The sequence below is a fragment of the Solanum pennellii genome, chromosome 4 (genome assembly GCF_001406875.1).
Source record: "Solanum pennellii chromosome 4, SPENNV200".
NCBI classification, from domain to species: Eukaryota; Viridiplantae; Streptophyta; class Magnoliopsida; order Solanales; family Solanaceae; genus Solanum; species Solanum pennellii.
Genome location: NC_028640.1, coordinates 54,844,181 through 54,866,241, shown reverse-complemented (window position 1 = coordinate 54,866,241; position 22,061 = coordinate 54,844,181). Strand labels below are relative to the sequence as shown.

General features: G+C 36.4%; 1 protein-coding gene across 2 annotated transcripts in view; it reads left to right on the top strand.

Annotated features, from left to right (window-relative positions):
* Window positions 1–22,061, top strand: part of LOC107017879 (protein CHROMATIN REMODELING 20) — a 45,654-nt gene that overhangs the window by 17,600 nt on the left and 5,993 nt on the right. For both annotated transcript variants that reach the window (XM_015218160.2, XM_015218158.2), the window contains exons 14-19: window positions 6,297–6,463; window positions 11,895–12,036; window positions 13,054–13,203; window positions 13,282–13,337; window positions 13,412–13,715; window positions 21,689–21,824. In XM_015218160.2, the coding sequence (XP_015073646.1) occupies window positions 6,297–6,463; window positions 11,895–12,036; window positions 13,054–13,203; window positions 13,282–13,337; window positions 13,412–13,715; window positions 21,689–21,824 (955 nt within the window). The remainder of the gene's footprint in view (window positions 1–6,296; window positions 6,464–11,894; window positions 12,037–13,053; window positions 13,204–13,281; window positions 13,338–13,411; window positions 13,716–21,688; window positions 21,825–22,061) is intronic.

Sequence of the window (22,061 nt, the reverse complement as noted above, 5' to 3'; positions counted from 1 at the left end):
TCACATGGGGTCGTCCTATGGCCCTGCAATTTCAAAATCGCCAGCTAATTCCTCACGTGCAGGTTTTAAGTCCCCTTTTAAGAGGAATAGACTGGTACACAAGGGGGAAAAGTTGGGCCCCAATGGCCCAAAGTATTTTAATGGAACAAACAAAAGCAAGTGGCCCATCTTCTTTAATTAATCCGTTTACGGTAGAACTTGAAGCAAACAATATCTCCTCCACCGCAATTTTTCAAAATTGCCCAGAAGAACTAGAAACAGGGAAGATGCCAAGGATAAATATTAAAAAGAGAAGATTCATGAGGAGAGAGAAGGGAGAGAGATGATAAAATATGACCCCAGGAAGTCCTAGAAACTCTACAGCCCTTGATAATTTTTTCATGCAAGGGTGTACCCCATAAAGGCTCGAGGAAAATAATTCCAGTCTGATTTCTATAGAAGAAGCAGTTCCTTTATATCGGAAGAATCTGGAGGAAGAAGATGATCCAGCTTTTGACATGCCAATTTGGATTCGTCAGAATATACTCAAGTTCGCCAAAGATTTTTTGGGTTGACATTAAGGGATGGAAAGAGGAAGCACCAATGCTAATTACGAAGATAGACAGTATGAGCCGGATCAACAATGATAAGGGGAAGGAAATTGCTTAATTGACTTCAGCAGTCAAAGGGGTAAAAGAACTAAAGAGCTTGGGCATCTTCAGAAGAAGGGAACAAGAAGTAAGGGGGGATAAACTATCAATGATAGTCAACATCATATCATGGAATGTGAGGGGTTTGAACCAGGCAAACAAAAGGTGTACAATCAAGAACTTAATTCATAGTTGGAAAGCTGACATTTATTGCTTTCATGAGACGAAAAGGGAGATATTGGGAGCTTCGTGAAAGATTTATGGGCCAACGGATGGGTATTTTAGTTATGTGGGATGGGAGACTATGGTCAGGGGAAATTAGCAGCCTAGGAGCTAACTCCATTACATGTAAGCTCAGTGGGATAAACCAAGACTTAATTTGGTTTCTCACAGGCATTTATGTTCCAAATATTAGGGAACAAAGAGAGGAAGTCTGGTGGGAAGTTGGCTCTGCTAGAGGTTTATTTGATGGCCCGTGGGTGGTTTGTGGAGATTTTAACACAGCAAGATTCCCATCTGAAAAAAAGAATTGCTCGAGAATATTTAGAGCAATGACAGATCTATCTGACTTTATTGAGGACATGGATTATTGGATCCCCACCTAGTATGGGGCAAATATACTTGGAGGAAAGGGGACAGCCATGACACAACATCCAGATTAGATAGATTTCTCATGTCTAATGAATGGGATGAAGTATTCAGAAACATCAAACAAACATTATTGCACAAGGTTACTTCTGACCATAATCCTATAATGCTTCGAAGTGGGAATTGGAAACCTATGAGGTCCTATTTCAAATTTGAAAATTGGTGGCTACAAACAGAGGGTTTCCTGGATAGAGTGAAGGAATGGTGGAGCTCTATAGTATGTGAAGGGAGGCCAGACTTTATCCTAGCTTTCAAACTGAAAGCTCTTAAGGATAAATTAAGGGAATGGAGTAAAACATCCCAAGGAAACTTAGCCTCTCAGAAACAGAGTGTTCTCAATCAAATTGCAGAACTAGAAGAAGTGCAAGATCAAAGAGCTCTTCATGAAGATGAGATTCAACTGAAGGCTGATCTCCTTATAGAGTTTGAAAATTTAGCAAAATTTGAGGAGATATCTTGGCGACAAAGATCTAGGGTTAATTGGTTGAAGCAGGGAGATAAGAACACTATGTTCTTTCACAAAACTGCTACTCTCACAGGAGATACAATAACATTGACGAATTAAATGTGGATGGTGCAACAAAGATCCAAAGTTAATAAAAAAAGAAATCATAGACTTCTACCAGAAGCTATATTCTGAAACTGAGACATGGAGACCCTCTGGTGGCTGCAGGGAAGGGCACAAAATTTCTGAAGAAGACAATAGGATGCTACAGCGGGAATTTGAGAACCAAGAGACATGGGAGTGTGTAAAGCTTTGTGCTGGAGACAAAGCTCTGGGTCCTGATGGTTACACCATGGCCTTCTATACCCACTGTTGGGAGGTTGTTGGGGAGAAAGTCATTGCTGCAGTAAAAAATTTCTAGGAGATGTTTCTTCCAGAAAAGCTTCAACTCCACCTATGTGGCATTAATTCCCAAAAAGATGGGTGCAAAGAATCTCACAGATTTTGGGTGCGAAGAATCTCACAGATTTTAGACCCATTAGCTTAATTGGTAGTGTGTATAAAATAATCTCCAAGGTGTTAACTGAGAGGCTTAAAAAGGTTATGCACAAGCTAGTGGACACACAACAACTTGCTTTCATTAAAGGAACACAGATCATGGATGCTATTTTGATGGCTAATGAATGTGTCGATTTTAGGATTAGAAGCAAGGTGCCAGGCATTTTATGCAAGTTGGACATTCAGAAAGCATATGACCATCTGAACTGGAATTTTTTGCTGGAGACCTTATCCAAAAGAGGTTTTGGTTGTAGATGGATGAGATAAATAAAGTTTTGTATCAGTACTGTGAAATATTCTATTCTCATCAATGGCTCTCCTACAGATTTCTTCTCTTCACAGAGAGGATTAAGACAGGGAGATCCCCTGTCTCCTTTCTTATTCATTATAGCTATGGAGGGACTCAATGATATGTTGAAGATTGCTCAAGAGAAACTAGGTTGAGGGGCTTCAGAGTATCAAATAGGGTGGGTTGTGACATGGAGATCACACACTTACAATATGCTGATGATACTCTGGTTTTTTGAGATGCCAATAGAAATCGACTGATGATTCTCAGAGTTATATTTGTGCTATTTGAAGCCATATCAGGACTGCATATCAATTGGGAAAAAAGCTTCCTATACCCAGTGAATGAGGTCACCAATCTAATCTCTTTGGCTGGTACACTTGGGGGAAGGACTGGTGAGTTACCAACCGTATATTTGGGCATGCCACTCGGAGCAGGATGCAAGTCCTCAGGAATATGGAATGAGGTGGTCGAGAGAAGTATGGAAGAAGATTGGTCAGCTGGAAGAGTCAATATCTCTCCCTTGGCGGGAGACTCACTCTCATCAATAGTGTTCTCGACTCCATGCCTGCCTACATGATGTCTGTCTTTCCTATCCCAGATGGGTCATTGACAGACTTGATGCAATAAGGAGGAATTTCCTATGGGAAGGAAATAGTGACACTAAGAAATTCCACTTGGTTAAGTGGGATGAATTGATTGGAGGGTTGGGGTAAGGAATTTGAAGATTCAGAACCAAAGCCTTATATGACGAAATGGCTATGGAGACTAGCATCTACTGAACAAGCACTATGGAAAGAACTTATCAAGCAGAAGTATGAAATGGAGGGTAAATGGTCTACCAAAATGGTCACTAGTACTTATGGAACTAGCATCTGGAGGGCCATCAGAAACCTTTGGCCAAAATTAAGAGAAAATTGCAGCATTAGAGTAGGAAATGGGATGAAGGTCTTCTTCTGGGAGGACAACTGGTTAGAACAAGGCTCCCTAAAAACCCTCTTCCCATATATCTACATTCTGAACCAACAACAAAAAGACACTGTGGCAGAAGTTTGGTCAAATCAGGGATGGAATTTGAGTTTTAGAAGACCTCTAAATGATTGGGAGATCCAAAGGTTAGTAGATTTCTTTGGAATCCTTGAACAATTCAAAGGAACCTCCACGTCCCAAGAGGATTGTTTTGGAATCATAACTGCAACCGAAATTTCAGAGTGAAGGAAGCTTACAAAAAGTTCAACTCTTTCACCCATCAGGTTACTGGCTGGCCATGGAAATTTATCTGGAAAGTTAAAATACCTCCTAAAGTGTCCTGCTTCACTTTGCTACTAGTGAAGCAGGCTGTCTTGACTCGGGAGAACCTCATGAAAAGGGGTATCCAACTGAGTCCTAGGTGTTTCCTGCGTGGAGAAGAGGCTGAAACAGTCAACCACCTCTTTCTTCACTGTAGGATCACTAATATTTTGTGGAGCATTTTCGTCAATTCGAAGGACCTATTTTGGGTGATGCCAAGAAATATTGTCCAGGCCCTGAAGATATGGAGTAGCTTTGCCTCTGTTTCTGGTCACAAAGAAAGATGAAAGATCATCCCCACATGTATCTGGTGGTCTGTGTGGAAAGAGAGGAACCTCAGATGCTTCCAGAACAAAAGCAACAACATCCAGAAGATGAAGATGAATTGCTTGGTTTTATTTCACTTTTGGTGTAAACAGGAGTATATGGAAGATCTAGAATCAGCAATGAATGCTTTAGGCACCTTGTAATTTTTGTTTATTTAGGATTGAAGATCTTCCTGATACTCATTTGTAATTAGTAAACCTGTAACAAGTTCTGGCAGGTTTGATTTTTTGGAATATAATACAAGACTTGTTACCTTTTAAAAGAAAATTGGCTTTGGAGACAAATCTGGAAAACCATAATTCCACTCAAGGTGGCATGCTTCACTTGGCTTCTAGCGAAGGAGGCAGTACTAACACAGGAGAATCTGAGGAAACGAAACAACATTCTGGTGACACATTGTTGTTTATGTGGGGAGCAGCTGAGACAGTTAGGTATTTGTTCTTACATTGCAAAATCACTGGACAACTATGGAAGATTTTCATCAATCTCAGGGGCATTCAATGGACAATGCCTAGCACGATTGTTGCTCTCTCAAGATGGGAGGAAGCAGGAATTGAGGCAAAGAACAGAAGTTATTGGAGGACAAATTCCAGCATGCTGGTGGACCATTTGGAGAGAAAGGAATGCTAGAAGCTTTGAGGATAGAAGTAGATCCCTACAAATGATCAAAACAGATTGTATTCTGTTATTATGTTTTTGGTGTACAAAGAGTTCCCTTGTAGATGCAGAAGCAATCCTAGAAATATTAGAATCATGTTAGGCTTGCTGTTTTTGTTCCTAGATTTTTGTGTGTTTTCGTAAAGGGGCTCTCAGTACTTGGTTTATAATACAAATCGTTACCTTCTCAAAAAAAAAAAAGTTTATTGGTGCACATGGACTTTTAACCCCACCCACAGAACCCGATCCATTCATAATGAGCCCAATAAGCAAATCTCGAAATACCCTAACCCTTCAATCTTTTCAATTTACACTCCATTTTCAATATATTCCTAATATCTCTGAATGCCGAAAGAAGTTCCTCTGGGTTTTGACCTTAGAGTATGATGATGGAGAAGACGTAAATATGGCTTAATATGGAATAAGCTAAGATGTGTTTTAAGCCTCGAAAATAATTTTAATCAGAGGAAGACTGAAACTTCAAAGTTTATGCTTGTTATTTTAAGGTTAATTTATATTGATTATAATTTATGAAGAACTTATATGGGTCTCATCAGAGATCAAATGATTTCAATTATGGACCAATTGAGGAGAGAGACTTTTATTAATAGCATCAGTATGTGCTGATAAGGTATATGTCTGTCAAATTTAGATATGTGGATTCATTCTCTGTTTATATCATTGCCTCTGTTTTTAACATTGATCCATTGGTTCAACGCATTTGGCCTAATACACGTTGAATTTCACTTAAATGTTTTCGTCAGTTATGTTTTAGATTCTAATTGAAGGACCTATTCAAAGGTTTGTTGATTGATATTTCAGTATTAGGAACAAGTTGAAAATGGAGGTGTAAAATGAAAAGGAACTGACATGTTATATACTTATATTACTTTGGGGTTTGCTTGTTGGGTTCATTGTGAACGGGTCGTGTTCTGTGGGTTGGCTTAAAAGTTCACGTGGACCAATAATTTAATACCACTTGTTTAATATAAAACTCCACTAATGCCATGCCATGATTTTGTTCAAAAAGGGCATCTTAAACCTAAAGAATACGTTACGGGCAATGTTGACCAATCTGTGAACTGGGGCATTTTCAAGCCATTTTCAATATGTTAAGGGCATTTTTAGACCTTTTTCCGCACATAGTTTTTATTCGGAAAGGGGGAGGGACACTGAGAAAATGCTGTTACTATGAACTATATCTTGCATTCACTTTTACTTGTTTTATGCTGGCATGCAAGTTTGACTGATATTGGGGACAGTAAAGGTTTTCAAACAGTATTCAATCAAGTAAAACTTCAATCAAATTATCTTTCACTTGAAATATTGAAAATCAGGGGGTGTATTCTCTGTGGACTTTGACTTTTAAACCAATGTTTGTTTAAGAAACTGGCAGAGTTTATTGTTCTCTTGACCTTGGGTGGTTAATCTATCATGTTAATTGTTTCTACAGGTGATTTCTTTCTTGTATGCTGCTATGAGGAGTGTGGATTTAGGATTGAGAACTGCTCTCATAGTCACGCCTGTAAGTGTTCTGCATAACTGGCGGCAGGAATTTATAAAATGGGAACCATCAGAAATGAAGCCTCTCCGTGTCTTTATGCTTGAAGAAGTTCCAAGGTTCCTCATCTTTATAATTCTTATGAAGCTCGTATTGGGTTGCTTTGTTTTTAATTCGAGTCATATGATTGTTCAGGCTTGTTGAATCCTCAGTGGTAATATCTTCAAATTATACTTAGCAGCAGCTTACTGTATGTTCTTTAAGAGCTCATGAATGGTGTGCATGTTCTTGGTCAATTTGTCTTGTCAGTTCTAGTTGTTTCTCTCTTCTTGTTGGGCTACTTCTTCGTGAAGATGTCTAGAGGTTCCAGTAGTAGCTATGCTAGTTTGCTTTTTTTCTTTTTCTGATGAAGTAAAGGATTTCATTAAGGAGCATTAGGATGATGCTAAAGGCAAAAGTGTAGAAAGAAAGAGGTTCCCTTACAAGAGTACTAAGCTAGAATCAAAGAGCTAACAAAATCCAAAAAACTGTCAACACTATTAACAGGAGACTAAAATTTCCAACTAAACAGATTGACTAGGAATCTAGCTTTTAGAGTATGGCTTGGAGTTGAGATCCCACCAAAGGATCTGCAATTTCTTTCATTCCAGACCACCAAAAAATTACTGCTGGAATCAGCCTCCAGATCTTCTTGATTGTTTTATCAACTTTCCACAAAATCCAACTAGAGTAGGCTTCTTGATGTTCCTAGGTAAGACCCAATGTAGACCAAACATATTGGGGAAGCAGTTCCAGATGTGTGCTACAAAGGGCAATGCAAAAGAAGGTGGTTGACATTTTCAGATGACTATCGCACAAAAGGCATCTACTGACCAGAACCTTTTTCTTTTTGCAAAGGTTATCATGAGTAAGCACAGCATCATTGAGAGGAAGCCATGTGAAGCATGTTACTTTAGGGGGAGTCCTAATTTTCCAAACATGCTTCCATGGCCAGTTGTCCAGCAACTCATTCTGAGAGCTCATGAGGCAGTAGTTGTATCTGACCGTGTATTTCTCCTCCGCGGACAATTTCTGTGTCTGTATGAAGCCCTTCACTTCTGTATTCTTCTAGAGTAGGTAGGAGTGTGAGGAGATCATTCATTTCCCAGTCTTGAAGGTTTCTTCTGAATAGAGGGAAAAGTGCATTTTTGTCTCAGTATTGGCTCACAAAGGAGTCTTGGTTGCTGGCATTTGGTAGAGTCGAGGGTAAGAGACTTGCAGAGTATTGTTGCCCAACCATCTATCTTTCCAGAATTTAGTTCAGTTTTTTTAAGGGTAAAAATTGAATTAAAAGAAATAACACCAGTAAAGATGTTACGTTAAGAACTCAATAAATCCCAAAAGAGTATGAACACCCTGTCCAATAACCCATAATCTTACACATCGCCTAATAGATCTACCACGTCTCCTATTTTTTCCCTCATATTCTTTCTACACCAAAAAAAGAAAAAATTAAGACAATTTATGCTAGTACCTTCAAAAAATCTTGGATTCCTCTCTTTCCATACTGTCAACCAAATAGAAGCAGGTAGGACCTGCCAGCGGTTCTCATCACCTCCCTCTCTCCCAATACTTCTCCAGCTGCTTAGCATCATCAAGGTAGAACTTGGCATTGCCCATTTAATACCCGAAATACAAAGGAACATGTGCAACAGATCTGTAGTTGTCTTGTGATGTCAAGACAGAGGTTCATTACTTTCTCCATCCTGTCCACATAAAAGGCGCCTTGAACAAATCTGAAGAGCTCTCCTTTGTGATCTTTCTTGGGTTAAGCATGCTTGTCTAGTTACCAGCCAGACAAAACCTGATACCTTCTCAGGTATATTCACTATCCAGACCTGCTTCCAAGGTCAGCACACATTCTCATTTTCAGTGCCTTTATGATTCAACTTCCAGTATGCTGATTTAACTGAGACTGCCCCTTTATAATTCAGCTTCCATCTAAGTCTCTGGGCAGTCAGATAAGCCATCAAAAGATTCCAGTAAATTAAGCAATGTAGATTGTGCTCCAACTTCCAATGAATAAGAGCTCTTCTGAAATTCAAATAGCATCATTGTTGACTCCACGTTTGGTTGATTGTAACCTGTTTTTGAGTACAGATCATTGAGAGTTCTTCTGAAATTGAAATGCCAACTTTGTTGACTCCACATTTGTTTGATCATAACCTGTTTTTGACTACTTATTGAGTACAAAACTGGAAAACTGGACTTAAGGCTATTCTTGCCGACCCACTGATATTCCCCAGAAATCATTTTTTCTTCCATCTCCCACCACAATCTCCACATTACCCCCCAAAAGCATGCCATTGATTTCTCGTAGTTCTCCAGAAACTGCTGCCATAGGGGCTTTTGACTTCATTTGTTGTCCACAGATTCAACATCCCATATTTGTGTGATATTAATTAAGGTTCTCCACAAATTCCTGTCCTCTGCATTGAGCCTCCATAGCCACTTTTGAAGGAGGCTTCCATTGTGCATTCTAAAAATCTTAATGCCCAATTCCTTCTGTTCCTTTCTTAAGATTTCTTTATCCCATTGTGCCAGATTCATGCATCTAATCTTGTCGTTGCTTGCTAAAGAAAATTGTTATGAATGAGAAAAACAAATCTTGAAATTTAAGGAGGATGACAACAAATGGTTTCCTTATTGTTTGTCTTAGTACCCATTATTCCTGAAAAAGAAAACAATGTCCAAGCCAGTTGTGTGCACACCTCTACTAATTTCATGGGGTACCTACTACTTTCGATCAACATAGGTACCACGTGACTTTATCCACCAAGGCTTGGACAGATGAAAAATGTTCAGTACATGTTGTAAATAGAGTATGCTCTATGCAACAACTTAAGCTTTTAGATGAGATAGTAACACACTTCACCTCTAGCTTTTATAAAAAAGAATCATTATGTGCTTGGCAAAAAAGAATCAAGTTTGTACATTAGTGGACATGTTGAAAATATAATTAAGTAAATAAAAGTGTGCTTTCTCTTATAACTTAAGCTTATAGATGAGATGGTTTTGCACCCAAGAGTGTTGCCCAATGCTCAATGAAGTAAGTCACGAGGTCTCTCGTTCAAATTCTAGCAGAGTCAGAAAACCAATTGACATGCATATCAATTCTACTCGAAAATCATGTTTACTGTATAATCTCCTCGCGAGCTGCAAGAACCTACTCCTATCAAAATGAGAAGCATCAAGCAGAACTTGAACTTGAAGAAGCGAGCCTCTATCTGAGAAAGCCATTGCACGCTAGCCCCTTGTATAGGGTTTCAGACCTACACACCCCTAAACTACAAGCTTTCTTTGAAGCCCCTACAACATGGGATATTTGCCTAAGAAATTCAGTTCTTCAGTAGAAATATGCTGTTTATGATTGATGGTTAGCAGTTAGTGATTCTGCCATATGATCTAAGTTTTCCTTGAGTTTATTTTTAGCGATTTTAACTGGTAGAAAAAGAGAAGAAGAAGAATAGGACTAGGCAATTTTTTCTCCTTAGTCTCATTTCTATGTGACCTGCTATATTTTGGTTTATCCCGGAGCGCTGTGGCAGTATATTGTTTGGGAACCTTTTTTATACAATCTTCTATTCTTATATCTGGATTCTGCACCCACCTTGATATTGTTAAATTTTCAAATTAATCATGAAGTTAACTTTTCATGAACTTTATGCTACTTCCATTTTAGTACAATCAAATATTAGCCTCGCTTAATAGCCATTCTAAATGAAGTATAAGGTGGTTTAAAGTTGGACTACGGTTAATTAAATATCTGCCTTTCTCTTAATAACTAGCTAGATGAAGTAAGGTTGCATAAAATTGGACTATGGTTTTGTTTTCTCTCTGCTGATGAGAGTCTTGAAATGTGACATCCTGTAGAAGGGTGATTGCCGAGGAGCTAGCTTCATTATATTTTTAATAGGCATCATTGATGAAGATAGTTGATGAGTAGCTTATAATGCTTCAAACTCATACCCATCTCTTAGTTGAACTTTTTATTCTGGAGGGCGTCTGGCAAAAATTATTCTTGTGAGATCTTTTTACTTGTAGGGTGATATCGGTCTAGCTGATCTGGAACTAAACTTATGCATCCGAATTGCTGGAAATAGTGAAGGAGATTCGAGGATGTATTTTTAGTACTGTTGATTTGGTTCTCTGTTATTTCAAGATCATGGGTTTCTGCTTCTCTTGTTTTCTTCTTCTATTTCTATTGATCAGTATCATCTAAGTATTCATGTTTTCTCTTTTGCTGGCCATCTTACTTGAGGATTATCAGTTGATTTGATGGAAAATTTCAATCATCCCCGGAGTAAAATGCAAAATATTCTTGGGCCTATAAGTACTGGAAAAGGAGAAAGTGATGCAACACCAGTGGGAAGGCACCACTTTAGAAAACGAAAAAATATAACAGCCAGTGGGTTCCACTAATGCACACCAAATGTGTGCTATTTAGTAGAGCCCCTATTCTGCAATCTAGTCATCATAGTGATTCTCTTTCATATTTACTAATTTTTGTCACCAAATGTGTTTTACAGAACAATCAGCTTTTCTTTACCACAAGTTATCAGATTGTCTTGAAGGATTTCATTACACCAAAAATAATGCTATTTAGTTGGGGGTTTGCATTACCTGCAGAGGTGGATTGCCTGCTATAGGGGATGACAAAGTCTTTCTGGCCCGAAGGAATAGCCATTTCCATAATATTGAGAGATACAAATTTTTTTCTATTCCTATGAATTTCATTGGACCCAGAAATGATTCAAATTTTTACAATCTGGTCTTCTAAAACATTCCTTTCGAGCTGAGGGTACAGAAACCACCTCTCTACCCCACAAAGGTAGGAATAAGGTCTGCATACTCCTCCTAGACCCCACTTGTGGGATTACACTTGGTATGTTATTGTTGGTGTACTAAATGATGCTCTGTCATTTTGGATATTTTAGCCACCAGAATGAGGTCGGTGGACCCATAAGATTTTCTTGTTTAAAGATTCCTGTGTTGTATTCTTGGCAGTGATGCTTCCACTTCATCTAGCAGTATTTTAGGAAAGTGAGCGCTTCATCGCTTAAAGCGAAGCGGTGTGAGCTTTCTACGCTTCACGGACTAGAATGAGTATGTGAGTGCTTCATCGCTTTAAGCGAGCGCATCATCGCTTAAAGCGTGAAGCAGGGCCTTATCGCTTTTTTCGAACACTGTCATCTAGTGTTATATATATTATTGGAAGTTTCCGGTTACCGAATTCTTTTTATGATGTCTGGCTCTTCGTTTTATCATGCCCTATAATGGTTTTTAGGCATGTGTAAGTGTGTTTCTTTCAATGAAGTCCCATATTTAGCTATTATTTTCTTGTGTTTTCTTTGCATGTCCTATTTTTTGATCGGCTGTTAGGATTTTTTATATGTTTTTTAATTGGCTGTTAGTATTTTTGTATTGAAGTACTCTGAACATTCATTTTAAAACCTCTGAGTCATTTTATAGGTGGCATCTTAGACAACTTTACTCTACTCTATTTTACAGGGAGAGAAGGGCCGAGCTACTCCAAAAATGGAGAGTAAAAGGTGGCGTTTTCTTAATTGGCTACACTGCTTTCAGAAATTTGACACTAGGGAAGAATATAAAGGAGCGTCACGTGGCCAGAGAAATTTGTCAGGCTCTTCAGGTAGTGTTTGTTACCCTTAGAATTGATAATTGTGAATTTTTGATGGAGATGAGAGTGAAGATTCTCCCCCAGTTACTTCATTTTCATGTCCTTTTGGCTTAATATTATGCTCTTTTTTGAGACAAGCAACATTCTATTCACTAAAAACTTGGCCACCCTAGAAAAAGGTGCTAAGTTGGAAACTTTACAAGCATCGGAGAGGTACTTAAACCCTGCCCAAAACCTATATACATTGCCAATTTTGAAGGCACTAGCAGTTCTATCGAGAAAATTAGGATGAATTTATACATGTTATTCTGATATGGGCCTGACTCAACTCCTTTCTTTGAGTAGCTTCTCTTTCTCTTTACCCTTGTGCAAATCCGATCTTACGTTCAACTTATTTGATTGAATTTAAGGAAGGCTTCTGGATGTCAACATGACGTGAGGATATTGCGCCATCTCCATTCCATCCATTGGGCATAATAGACAATACATCGGCACTCTTGATCGATTTTAACCCCATTGTCCTTATCTGTCATTTTTACTGTGGTCGTTATACTTCTAGGTTCTTCATGACCATCATCAGCACCATCTTGATAGGAATTTGTCGTCTTTTAATTGTTACCCTCAATTTTTTTGAATGTCTTTTCTCCTCTGCATTTTTTGACAAGAAAAATTAAAGGTAAACTAGTGTATGGATGCTTGTGGTTGAAGTTGAGCATAATAAGTTTCATCTCAATGAACCCAACTTTATTTTGATATCTTGGTAATGCGTATAAACTCCTTTCATCCTCTAAAAGTCATATAAAGAAAGAGAGCTGGACTCTTCTTTTCTGTTTGAAATGAATGTAGTTGATTCTTAGATAACTTATAGTTGTGAGTGCTTCTCCATGCTGTTGGGGTTAAAATTTTATAGTCCTCTGCCCCCCACCCACTCCCCACTTCCCCCCCTTCTTTTAGTTGAACTTCCTTCTTTTTTTGGTTTAAGTAGAGCAAAATTTTTCTCATCTGATTCAAATATGTTCCGTTTGCCAGGACGGACCTGACATTCTTGTTTGTGATGAGGCTCATATTATCAAGAATACCAGAGCTGATGTTACTCAAGCCTTGAAACAAGTCAAGTGCCAGAGAAGGATTGCATTAACTGGATCTCCTCTTCAAAACAATTTGATGGAGTACTATTGTGTAAGGCTGTGATGAATTTGTTTATCTGGTAAGACTTTAATATAGAAATCTAGTCTTACTATTTTGATATCATGGCAGATGGTTGATTTTGTGAGGGAAGGATTTCTTGGCAGCAGTCATGAATTTAGAAACCGGCAAGTGATCTTTCCTTTTAACTGCACCGTCCTTACTTTCTTTGTATTTTGACGATATTATCTTCCTGGTGCAGCTTTCAGAATCCGATAGAAAATGGTCAACACACCAATTCTACAGCTGATGATGTTAAGATTATGAATCAGCGATCTCATATTCTCTATGAACAGTTAAAAGGATTTGTTCAAAGAATGGACATGAATGTCGTGAAAATGGATTTGCCACCAAAAACTGTCTACGTGATGTCTGTAAAGCTTTCTCCTTTACAGAGAAAATTGTATAAAAGATTTCTAGATGTTCATGGCTTCACCAAGGACAAGGTTTCTGGTGAGAAGATAATGAAGAGATCATTTTTTGCTGGGTACCAAGCCTTGGCTCAGGTACTTTCTTGTTGGCATGTTTCTTAGTTTACTTTTTTTTTTTGGATGAAACTAATGTATGATAACAGCCCCACAGCTAATTAGCTTGCTTGTAAAAAGTAGCAAGTGACGACATGGTTTACCGTATCAATAGAATGCGAAACAATATCTTCAAGCTATATGAAAATATGCCTTTGCACATGTTTGTATTCTTATATTTACTAATTCTGCAGATATTCACTGAATACTCATAAAGTGATTCTAAATAATGTATTGAAAATGCAACAACTTAGCACCAACTTGATGCCAGGATAGTACTAGGGTTGGCGTTCTTTCTGGAAAAAAATAAAAAGTATGATATTCACAATGAAGGTCCTATTCTTATAAAGACTATATGAAATTAATGTACTATCTTTATCCTTTATATACTGTAGATAGCACCAAAAAGTCGAAATCCACTAACATTTGTATTTAAGCTGCTGTACACTTTCTTCCCTTAAACACATCTCGTATTTCTTTCCTTCCATATATAGCAGCATATACACACAGAGATGCTGCTCAGTAAACCAGTAAAGAAGATCTTTTTCTTGTCAAAAAATAATCTTGTTTACTGGTTTACTAATACTGCTGGAGTTCCAACAATTAGTAACTCTTTGACTGTCTACGTAATAACAGTGACAATCTTTAAAATTTGGAAGAATAATGTCTAAATCTGTCAAATCACCAAGCTATGCAAGCTGCAACTTCCAATTTCTTTCTTACAGATGAAACACCTACTGCATAACAAAAATCCTTGTCTCTGTAAATTGTTATGTGCAAGGCATGGATCTTTAGCCACCAACCATATAAAACAGTTTATTTTACAAGGGGTTTTAAACTTTTAGAGTTGCTTCCATGGTCAATTGTCAAAGTTAACTCCCCCATCCTTGAGGGTCTTGTAACATTTTTGCTGTACATTCCGTACCATATTTCCTCCACTTGATCATTGAGGGATACCATCTCTAAATCTTTAAATGGGAGAACAATTCTGCAGTTTTTCCAGTCAACATTTTGTAAATGAAATGTGCCAATTGTGTTGCCATTCCAGAACTGAGACAAGATTACTAGCTGTGTCTGCTGTGAAGGTAAAATGATCATAGTATTCGAGTTATAGGTGGAGTATGACTTACTCAAGTATCTTGTCAGAAACTAGTTTTGCAGCCTAACTGGATATTTGTAATTGTAGGCCATAATCTACTATGCGTTTGCAGAGGCTTACTCGTGAGAGGGTAGTATAGGATTAGGGTTTCAAGAGCTTTACAAACCATATTTGTTAGAAATTTACCTTTCTCCATAAAGATCCTGTTTCTTTACCGTATCTCCACAACCACTTCAAAAGCAAACTATCATTGTGTGATTTTAAGTTTGGGTGTGTTAGATACTTTTAGCAAATCTGACACACTTGTTGACATTTTTGAAGAGTCCAAGCAACATGGGCCGACTCCATTGCTACTTTTCTCCAGCATAACCTTGTCCAACGTCAACAAATAGACAACCTCCTATCCTCGTCAACCTTCCATAAAAGCCCCTTAAAACTCTTTCTAGCTTTTTTTTTTCACATTCACACTCAATGAACTAAAGTCATAAGAAAAATAGGGAGAGTCTTAAACACTACTATTGAGAGTCACTCTTTCCTTCAAGTGAAAGATACCGCCTTCTCCAAGTGGCTTATCTCCGTTCAACCTCGAGCGTCTGCCACACCTGCTTTGATTTGTATCTCGCACCTTAAGGGCTTAAGGCAAACCAAGACAATTCAGAAGTTCCTTTGGCTTTTGTATTTCCTAGACAACATTCATTTCTATTACCGTAGTAATATGAACAAGAATAATATATACAATCCCACTTAGAATATGAATAGGAATATGATTAGTAATTAAATTATTATTGGGAAAAGTATTGTCTTTCCTTCTGGGTCGAGCCTGGTGCGGGTTATCTCTCCTTTGTGGTTTGCGAGCTATTGCATAGGAGCGACGGTTTTACCCTGTGCGCACTCAAAGGTAGCGACTGCGGGTTTCCCTTGTCATAAAAAAAAATTTAGGATCTTAATGTAGTATGTATATACACAATTCAATAATATTCTTCTCCAATATTTCTCTCATGGATCAAAGCTTTTTATGATCTTGGTATAGAGTCAAAGAGCTTTCGCTGCCGGCGACGGCTATGGCCTATATATGCCGCGCTTCTGGCTAATGCTTTTGTTAACAAAAGTAGGGCTAATGATATATGCATGAACCCCATATCCAGGAGAAGAAAACTGAGTCAAACATGTCATCATGCGTCAATTTACGACGGTCGTCACTGTTCAAGTAGCACCATGCCATCTTTTCAATGATTACTTTCGCATATTCAATTTGCGTAGCACCGTGCATTTTTTTGGTGACTACTCTCTCATTCACAGTGAGTACCAACTTCGGCCTAACTCTTTACACACACTATTTTCTTTCCCTCACACTTTTATCAACTTTATTTGTTGCTCTATTATATTTTCACTTGATCACTGGCTTCTTGCTCACTTGAGCAGTGCTCTTTACTTGTGCATACACTATTTATTCGAGTGCACATACTACTTAAATGACCACCTCTATCTATAGGTGGTGATGTAAGGATCAATGGATGTAGTATTCAAAATTATACCTTCCACCTATTGCTAGAAATGTACGTTCTAGAATGGTTGTAGGCTTCTCATTCTAGAATTCTCACTCTAAATATTAGTATGGTCCATATAAGTATAATCTTAGTTATTTATTTCTCCTAATGATTACACCAAGCTTTCAAACACACCTTTTTATTGATTGTGATTAGTAAATAATTACCTTTTTTCATAAAATAGCCTCATTCTGATTTATGTTTGAGCTAAATAAGTTGAACGTTTTTTTGCTAAGAGATTTTGTGCTTTTGTATCACAAAAACTTCAGTTGATTTTAAAGTTTTAAATATGTGGAAAATAATTAAATAAAGTTTTAAATATGTGGAAAGTAATTAAATTACAAGCTTTTATGGTTACCAAACTTTCCTTTCCCGCAATACGAATGTATTAATTTTTTTTTTTATATAAAGGTTTCCCAAATCTGAAAAAAGTTAAAAGTAATCTTTCTGTTTCTTATTGCCATTGAATTGTGAAAGGTTTTAATGACATATAGATTCCTATGCCTAAAAGGAATATGTTAGAATAGGAATAGGAACAAGGATAGTATATACAATCCTACTTAGAACAGGAATATGAATAGGAATAATATGTAGAATCCTACTTGAGAAAAGGATTATAGTGTAGTGCCCTAGTTGGGCAAGGAGTCTAATGTAGTGTCTATAAATAGGGTCAATGTAATAATATAGATGCACAATTCAATAATATTGTTATCCTATATTTCTCACTTGGTTTTAGAGCCTCTACGATCTTGGTAGAGAATCAAAGAGCTTAGTTGCCAGCGAGGGGCTACCCATATAATTCTTCTTATCGGCCCGACGATTATGTTAGCAAAAGTTGGGTCATCGTGTATCTTTCTGGTGGCTATTTTCTCATATCTAATTTGCGTAGCATCGTGCATCTTTCTGGTAACTGATTTTTTCATATTTAATTTGCGTAGTACCATGCACTTTTTTGGATTACCTTATATCTGATCTATGTTGCAATGTGCATCATTCCGGTGACCACTTTCTCATATCTCATTTATGTAGAGCACTATGCCATCTTTTCGGTGACTAATTGTTTCATATCCGATATGCTTAGTACTGTGCCACCTTCTACTTTCTTATATGTTTAGGGTCGTACCATCATTTCGTCCCTACCAATATAATTTTATTTCTCAGATTGTTAGCACTTTCAACTATCGAATCTAATACTCCGACCTATGAGCATATTTGGGCCAATTTCTAACGACTTTCTTGTTTAATATCGACTCATTTATTGATTTCAAGATGATTTATATATTATATATATACTAGATTGATTTACTGTTTAGCGATCGCGCAACCACCTAGTTTTGTTGCTCATAGCATTGTATCTCGATATGCAAGTTACTCTGTGGACTGCAATTCTTGAGCTTGGTTTGAAAAGCTCATCACAATAATTTAGGAATTTGGCATGACTAATAGTGGAGCTAATCATTTGTGATTCATCACATTTTTCATTAAATTCAGTGTTTAATGAGAAGGCTAAGCACTTTGAGTTTGATTGTCAATTTTGTGAAGTGAGTTATCAACTTGAAAATGTCTTCACCAGGCCCTTCTCCAATCCTCGTATTAATTACATTTGGAACAAGTTAAGTACATTTTTCTATTTGCACTGGGGGAGAGGGTTAGAACAAGAATAAGAACAAGGATAGTATATAAAGTCCTACTTAGAATAGAAATAGGAATAAAAATATGAATGAATAATATATAGAAGTCTATTTGAAAAGGGATTGTAATGTAGTGTTCTAGTTGAGAAAGGAGACTAATGTAGTGTCGATAAATAGTGTCTCAATGTAATAATGTAGATACAAAATCCAATAATATCTTCTCCAATGCTTTTCAAACAAAAGTGTAAAAGTTTCCTAACGTAACTTCACAAAACTTTAGTTAATGTAATATCTGGAATGTTAGAAAAATAATTAATGACTATTTTGTTTGGTGAGAAATCTATTTCTTAAAGGGTGAACGATATTTCGCTAAGGGTCTTTTCACTTTTAATATAATATGAAAGTAGTTCAAATTTAATATGAAAATGTATTGTATGGATAGATAAATAATATATCATTTAAATATAGATAGATGGTGTTTTATTCATAAATATTCCTTTTATGTTTTTTTTGCAAATTAAAATTTAAAATATTAAGACAAATTTCAATTTCTCAAGATCCAAAATAAACTCTAAAATTTATGTAAAAAAAGTGAAGTGGATGTCGCGTCAATTAATTCAATTTTTTATTTAAGGAATACAAATTATGTAAATATAAATATACATAAACGATAGTGGAATTTAATATAATTAGATATCTTCTAAACCTGTAGCGTTTAATAATTTGGTTAAATTAGTTTGTCAAAAAAATATTTGGTTGAATTAGTTATTTAAATTTACTTAAATGCTTAGTATGTATGCAAAGAATACTTAAAGAAAATACATGCAAATTATTAAGAAATATTTTGGTAGCATTTTTCTTTCCAAATTAGTTTCCAATGCCATTCCATATCCATTATTTGAGTCTAAGCTCCAATAACAAGACTTCACAGAAAATGTCCCTTTTCGATGCATTATGCAGATTGGAATATCAGGAACTCCAAAATAAAGTTATTTTGTTTTCCTAATTTTTTCCGTACAACTTCAACCTCAAAATATACCGAGTCCAAAGTGAATGGTTTAAAACTTTAAAGCATTGAAGGAGGTATTCTTATAGTGTGTTTATACTAGGGCAATGAATGTAAGGCATATTTTGCATAAACACTTTTTAACACTTAATCGTGGTTAAGTGATATACATAATTATTTTGATTTGTTGATTCTAAAGGTAATCATTTAGTTAGGTGTAAACACCCATTGCCTATTTCCCGTATTTATGTTACTACAAACATATTATAAACAAACTTTTCAAGTTTCTTGTGACATCAAAGGGATTACTTTTTTGGGCATCTTGTTGAGTTAAAATATTTAATTCTACTTGAGAAGATCAATGCTTCGAATAGCCAAGACATTGATTTGCAATACATAGTGTACTTAAAATTTAGACCTTGAAATGTAAAGAATGAAAACAAATACTACTTAAAAACAAACAAATTATTTGAAATGTCGAGAAATCATGATAAAATATTATGTCAATGTAAATATTGATGAATGCGCAACATAAAACACCAAACTAAAGTTATAAGAGAAGTGTAAAGTAGAGATGAAAGTACACCTGTATTGCAAATAATATATGTATTTCATAGTTGATCTTCAAGTTTTTTTACAGCCCAATGATATTGTGTTGGTCCATATTGATCTCATTACTAATTTTGCTTATTTATTTCTTGAGTTCGTGATGGGTTTTTAACCTTGAATGATTCAACGGAATTTCTTATTCAACTCCTATATCTACCAAAATCCAGAAGAAGAATTTGTTTGAAATTCTCTTTTTTTGATAATGGTAACTTTACTTTTATATATCCACAGGTATACTACAACCATAGTGTAGTACCCCTTCAAAAGTATCACAACTTACATTACAACTTGTAATTCAGTTATGTGCCTTACAAAAAAGTTAAAGACGTCACAAATATCTTCTGTTTGAGCTAGTAGTTTTTGCTCACACCAAAAATAATAAAGGCCTAAACAATTCATTTTAAGATTCTGAACGTTGTTTTGAGTCCCCTCAAAGCACCTTTTGTTCCTCTCAATCCAAATTGACCACCAAATACATGCTGGGACGATCTTCCATTTTTCGTCCTTCTTGCTCACATTACCATCCATATTCCTGCATCTTAGGACGTCTGCAATGCTTCCAGGTTTCACCCAACTAATCCCTTTCCAACTGATGAACATTCTCCAAAGCTGATCTGTCCATTTGCCGTGCAAAAAAAGGTGGTTGATTGTCTCAGCTTGTTCCCCACATAAAAAACAGCCAGCGGTTAGTTGGTGACCCCTTTTGTTCAGGTTATCACGAGTTAACACTGCCTCTTTGGGAAGAACCAGATGAAACAGTTAACTTTGTAGGGAATTTTTGGTTCCATATCATCTTCCAAGGCCAATTTCTTTCCTTCACCACTTCTACATTTAGCTCCCTATAGACAGAAAAAATTCCTTTACTGTTTGTGTTCCATTCTAGTCTGTCCACTTCGTCATTCAGATTGTTGAAACTTGCTACTGAGTTATAGAATTCTGTTATCTCTCCCAATCTCCCAATCATTCAGATATCTCCTTAGATATAGATTCCATCCTTGTCCAGTCCACATCATGGCAACTGTGGTTGTTTGAAATTCTATTTTAATTGTTCTTTGTTAAACTAAATTAGCCTATATATTAGTAGTAGAAATTAGAATTCGACTAAAAAAAGTGCATACATTACGGGTAACTTTGGATCTCAAAAGGGATGATATCTGAAAGAATTTGAATAAAGTAAAATAATAATTATTTTAAACTTTGGAAAATTAGGGCTTCTTACATGATTCAAATAAGGAGAGAATTAATAAGCAAATTTTTAGATGATTTCTAAGTACTATTAAGAAATACCTAAATGACTATTTTCTCTTGTATGAAATGCATTTTTATAGGTTAGAAAAGAACAATATTTCATTAAGGATCTTCGTGCTTTTAATATAATATTGGATATAGATTGTTCCTATGTGAACTTTGAAAAGTATGGCTACTGCCCAGCTCGGATAACGGGATAGTTTTGGTAAGTGGAATATCAACATGAAACTTGTTTAACAATATGGTGAATTCTCTGAAAATTCAGCAGGGGGGGGGGGTGACTGGAAAAAGCGGAGTATAACCTAGGATTGATAGAGCTAACCTCAACTATTTTGGGATTGAGCTATGAAAAAGAAAATGAAATAAATAGAAGTTTCTCTTTCTTCTCTTTGTTTCTTGTAATAAGTGGACAATCAACATGAAAATGTCTTTACCGTGGTGATTACTCTAAAAATTGAGCAAGTGGTTTGAGCTGGATAAAGCAAAGGAATAACTTGTATTAATATAGCCGACCTCAACTGTTTCGGGTTGAGCTTTAGTTAATTGATCGTTGCTTTTTAGCCACGGTCATCCTGTTTTCTGGTTCATTTTCTTTATGAATAGTTCTTTTATAAAAAGCAAAGGAAATAATTAGAAATTTTGTTTTCTGAAGCCTGGATGAAAACATCCGTCATTTTTGTAAAATGAATAATGCAGAGTTCGTTGGAAAATTAAAGTTTTTGGTGTTTTTATTACTTAACATTTTTACAGTGGCTCTTCCATATATGTGTATATAACAATAGATATCTGCTAACAAGAAGTGTTGTTGATTATAGATATGGAACCATCCTGGGATTTTGCAATTGACGCGAGAAAACAGAATCTCTAGTCGTCCTGAAGATCCTGTTGAGATCCTTCTTGCAGATGATTGCTCAAGTGATGAGAACACATATTATAATGTGGTTTCTGGAGGTACTTTTTTTGTTTTCCTTCACTCTGGATATAACGTACCAGCTAGCAATTAGTTTCTTTTGGTAGTTACAGATTCATTAGAAGGATTTAATTTTTGAGCCTATAGCATATTGATATAGATCTGCCTTTTGAGGCATCCAGAGGAATCTTTGAGTGGAGCTTACATGTAGTTGGATGTATTTCCTGATTCTATATATTGCATATTAGTCTCTCTATGATGTTTTAGTAGTGTTTATT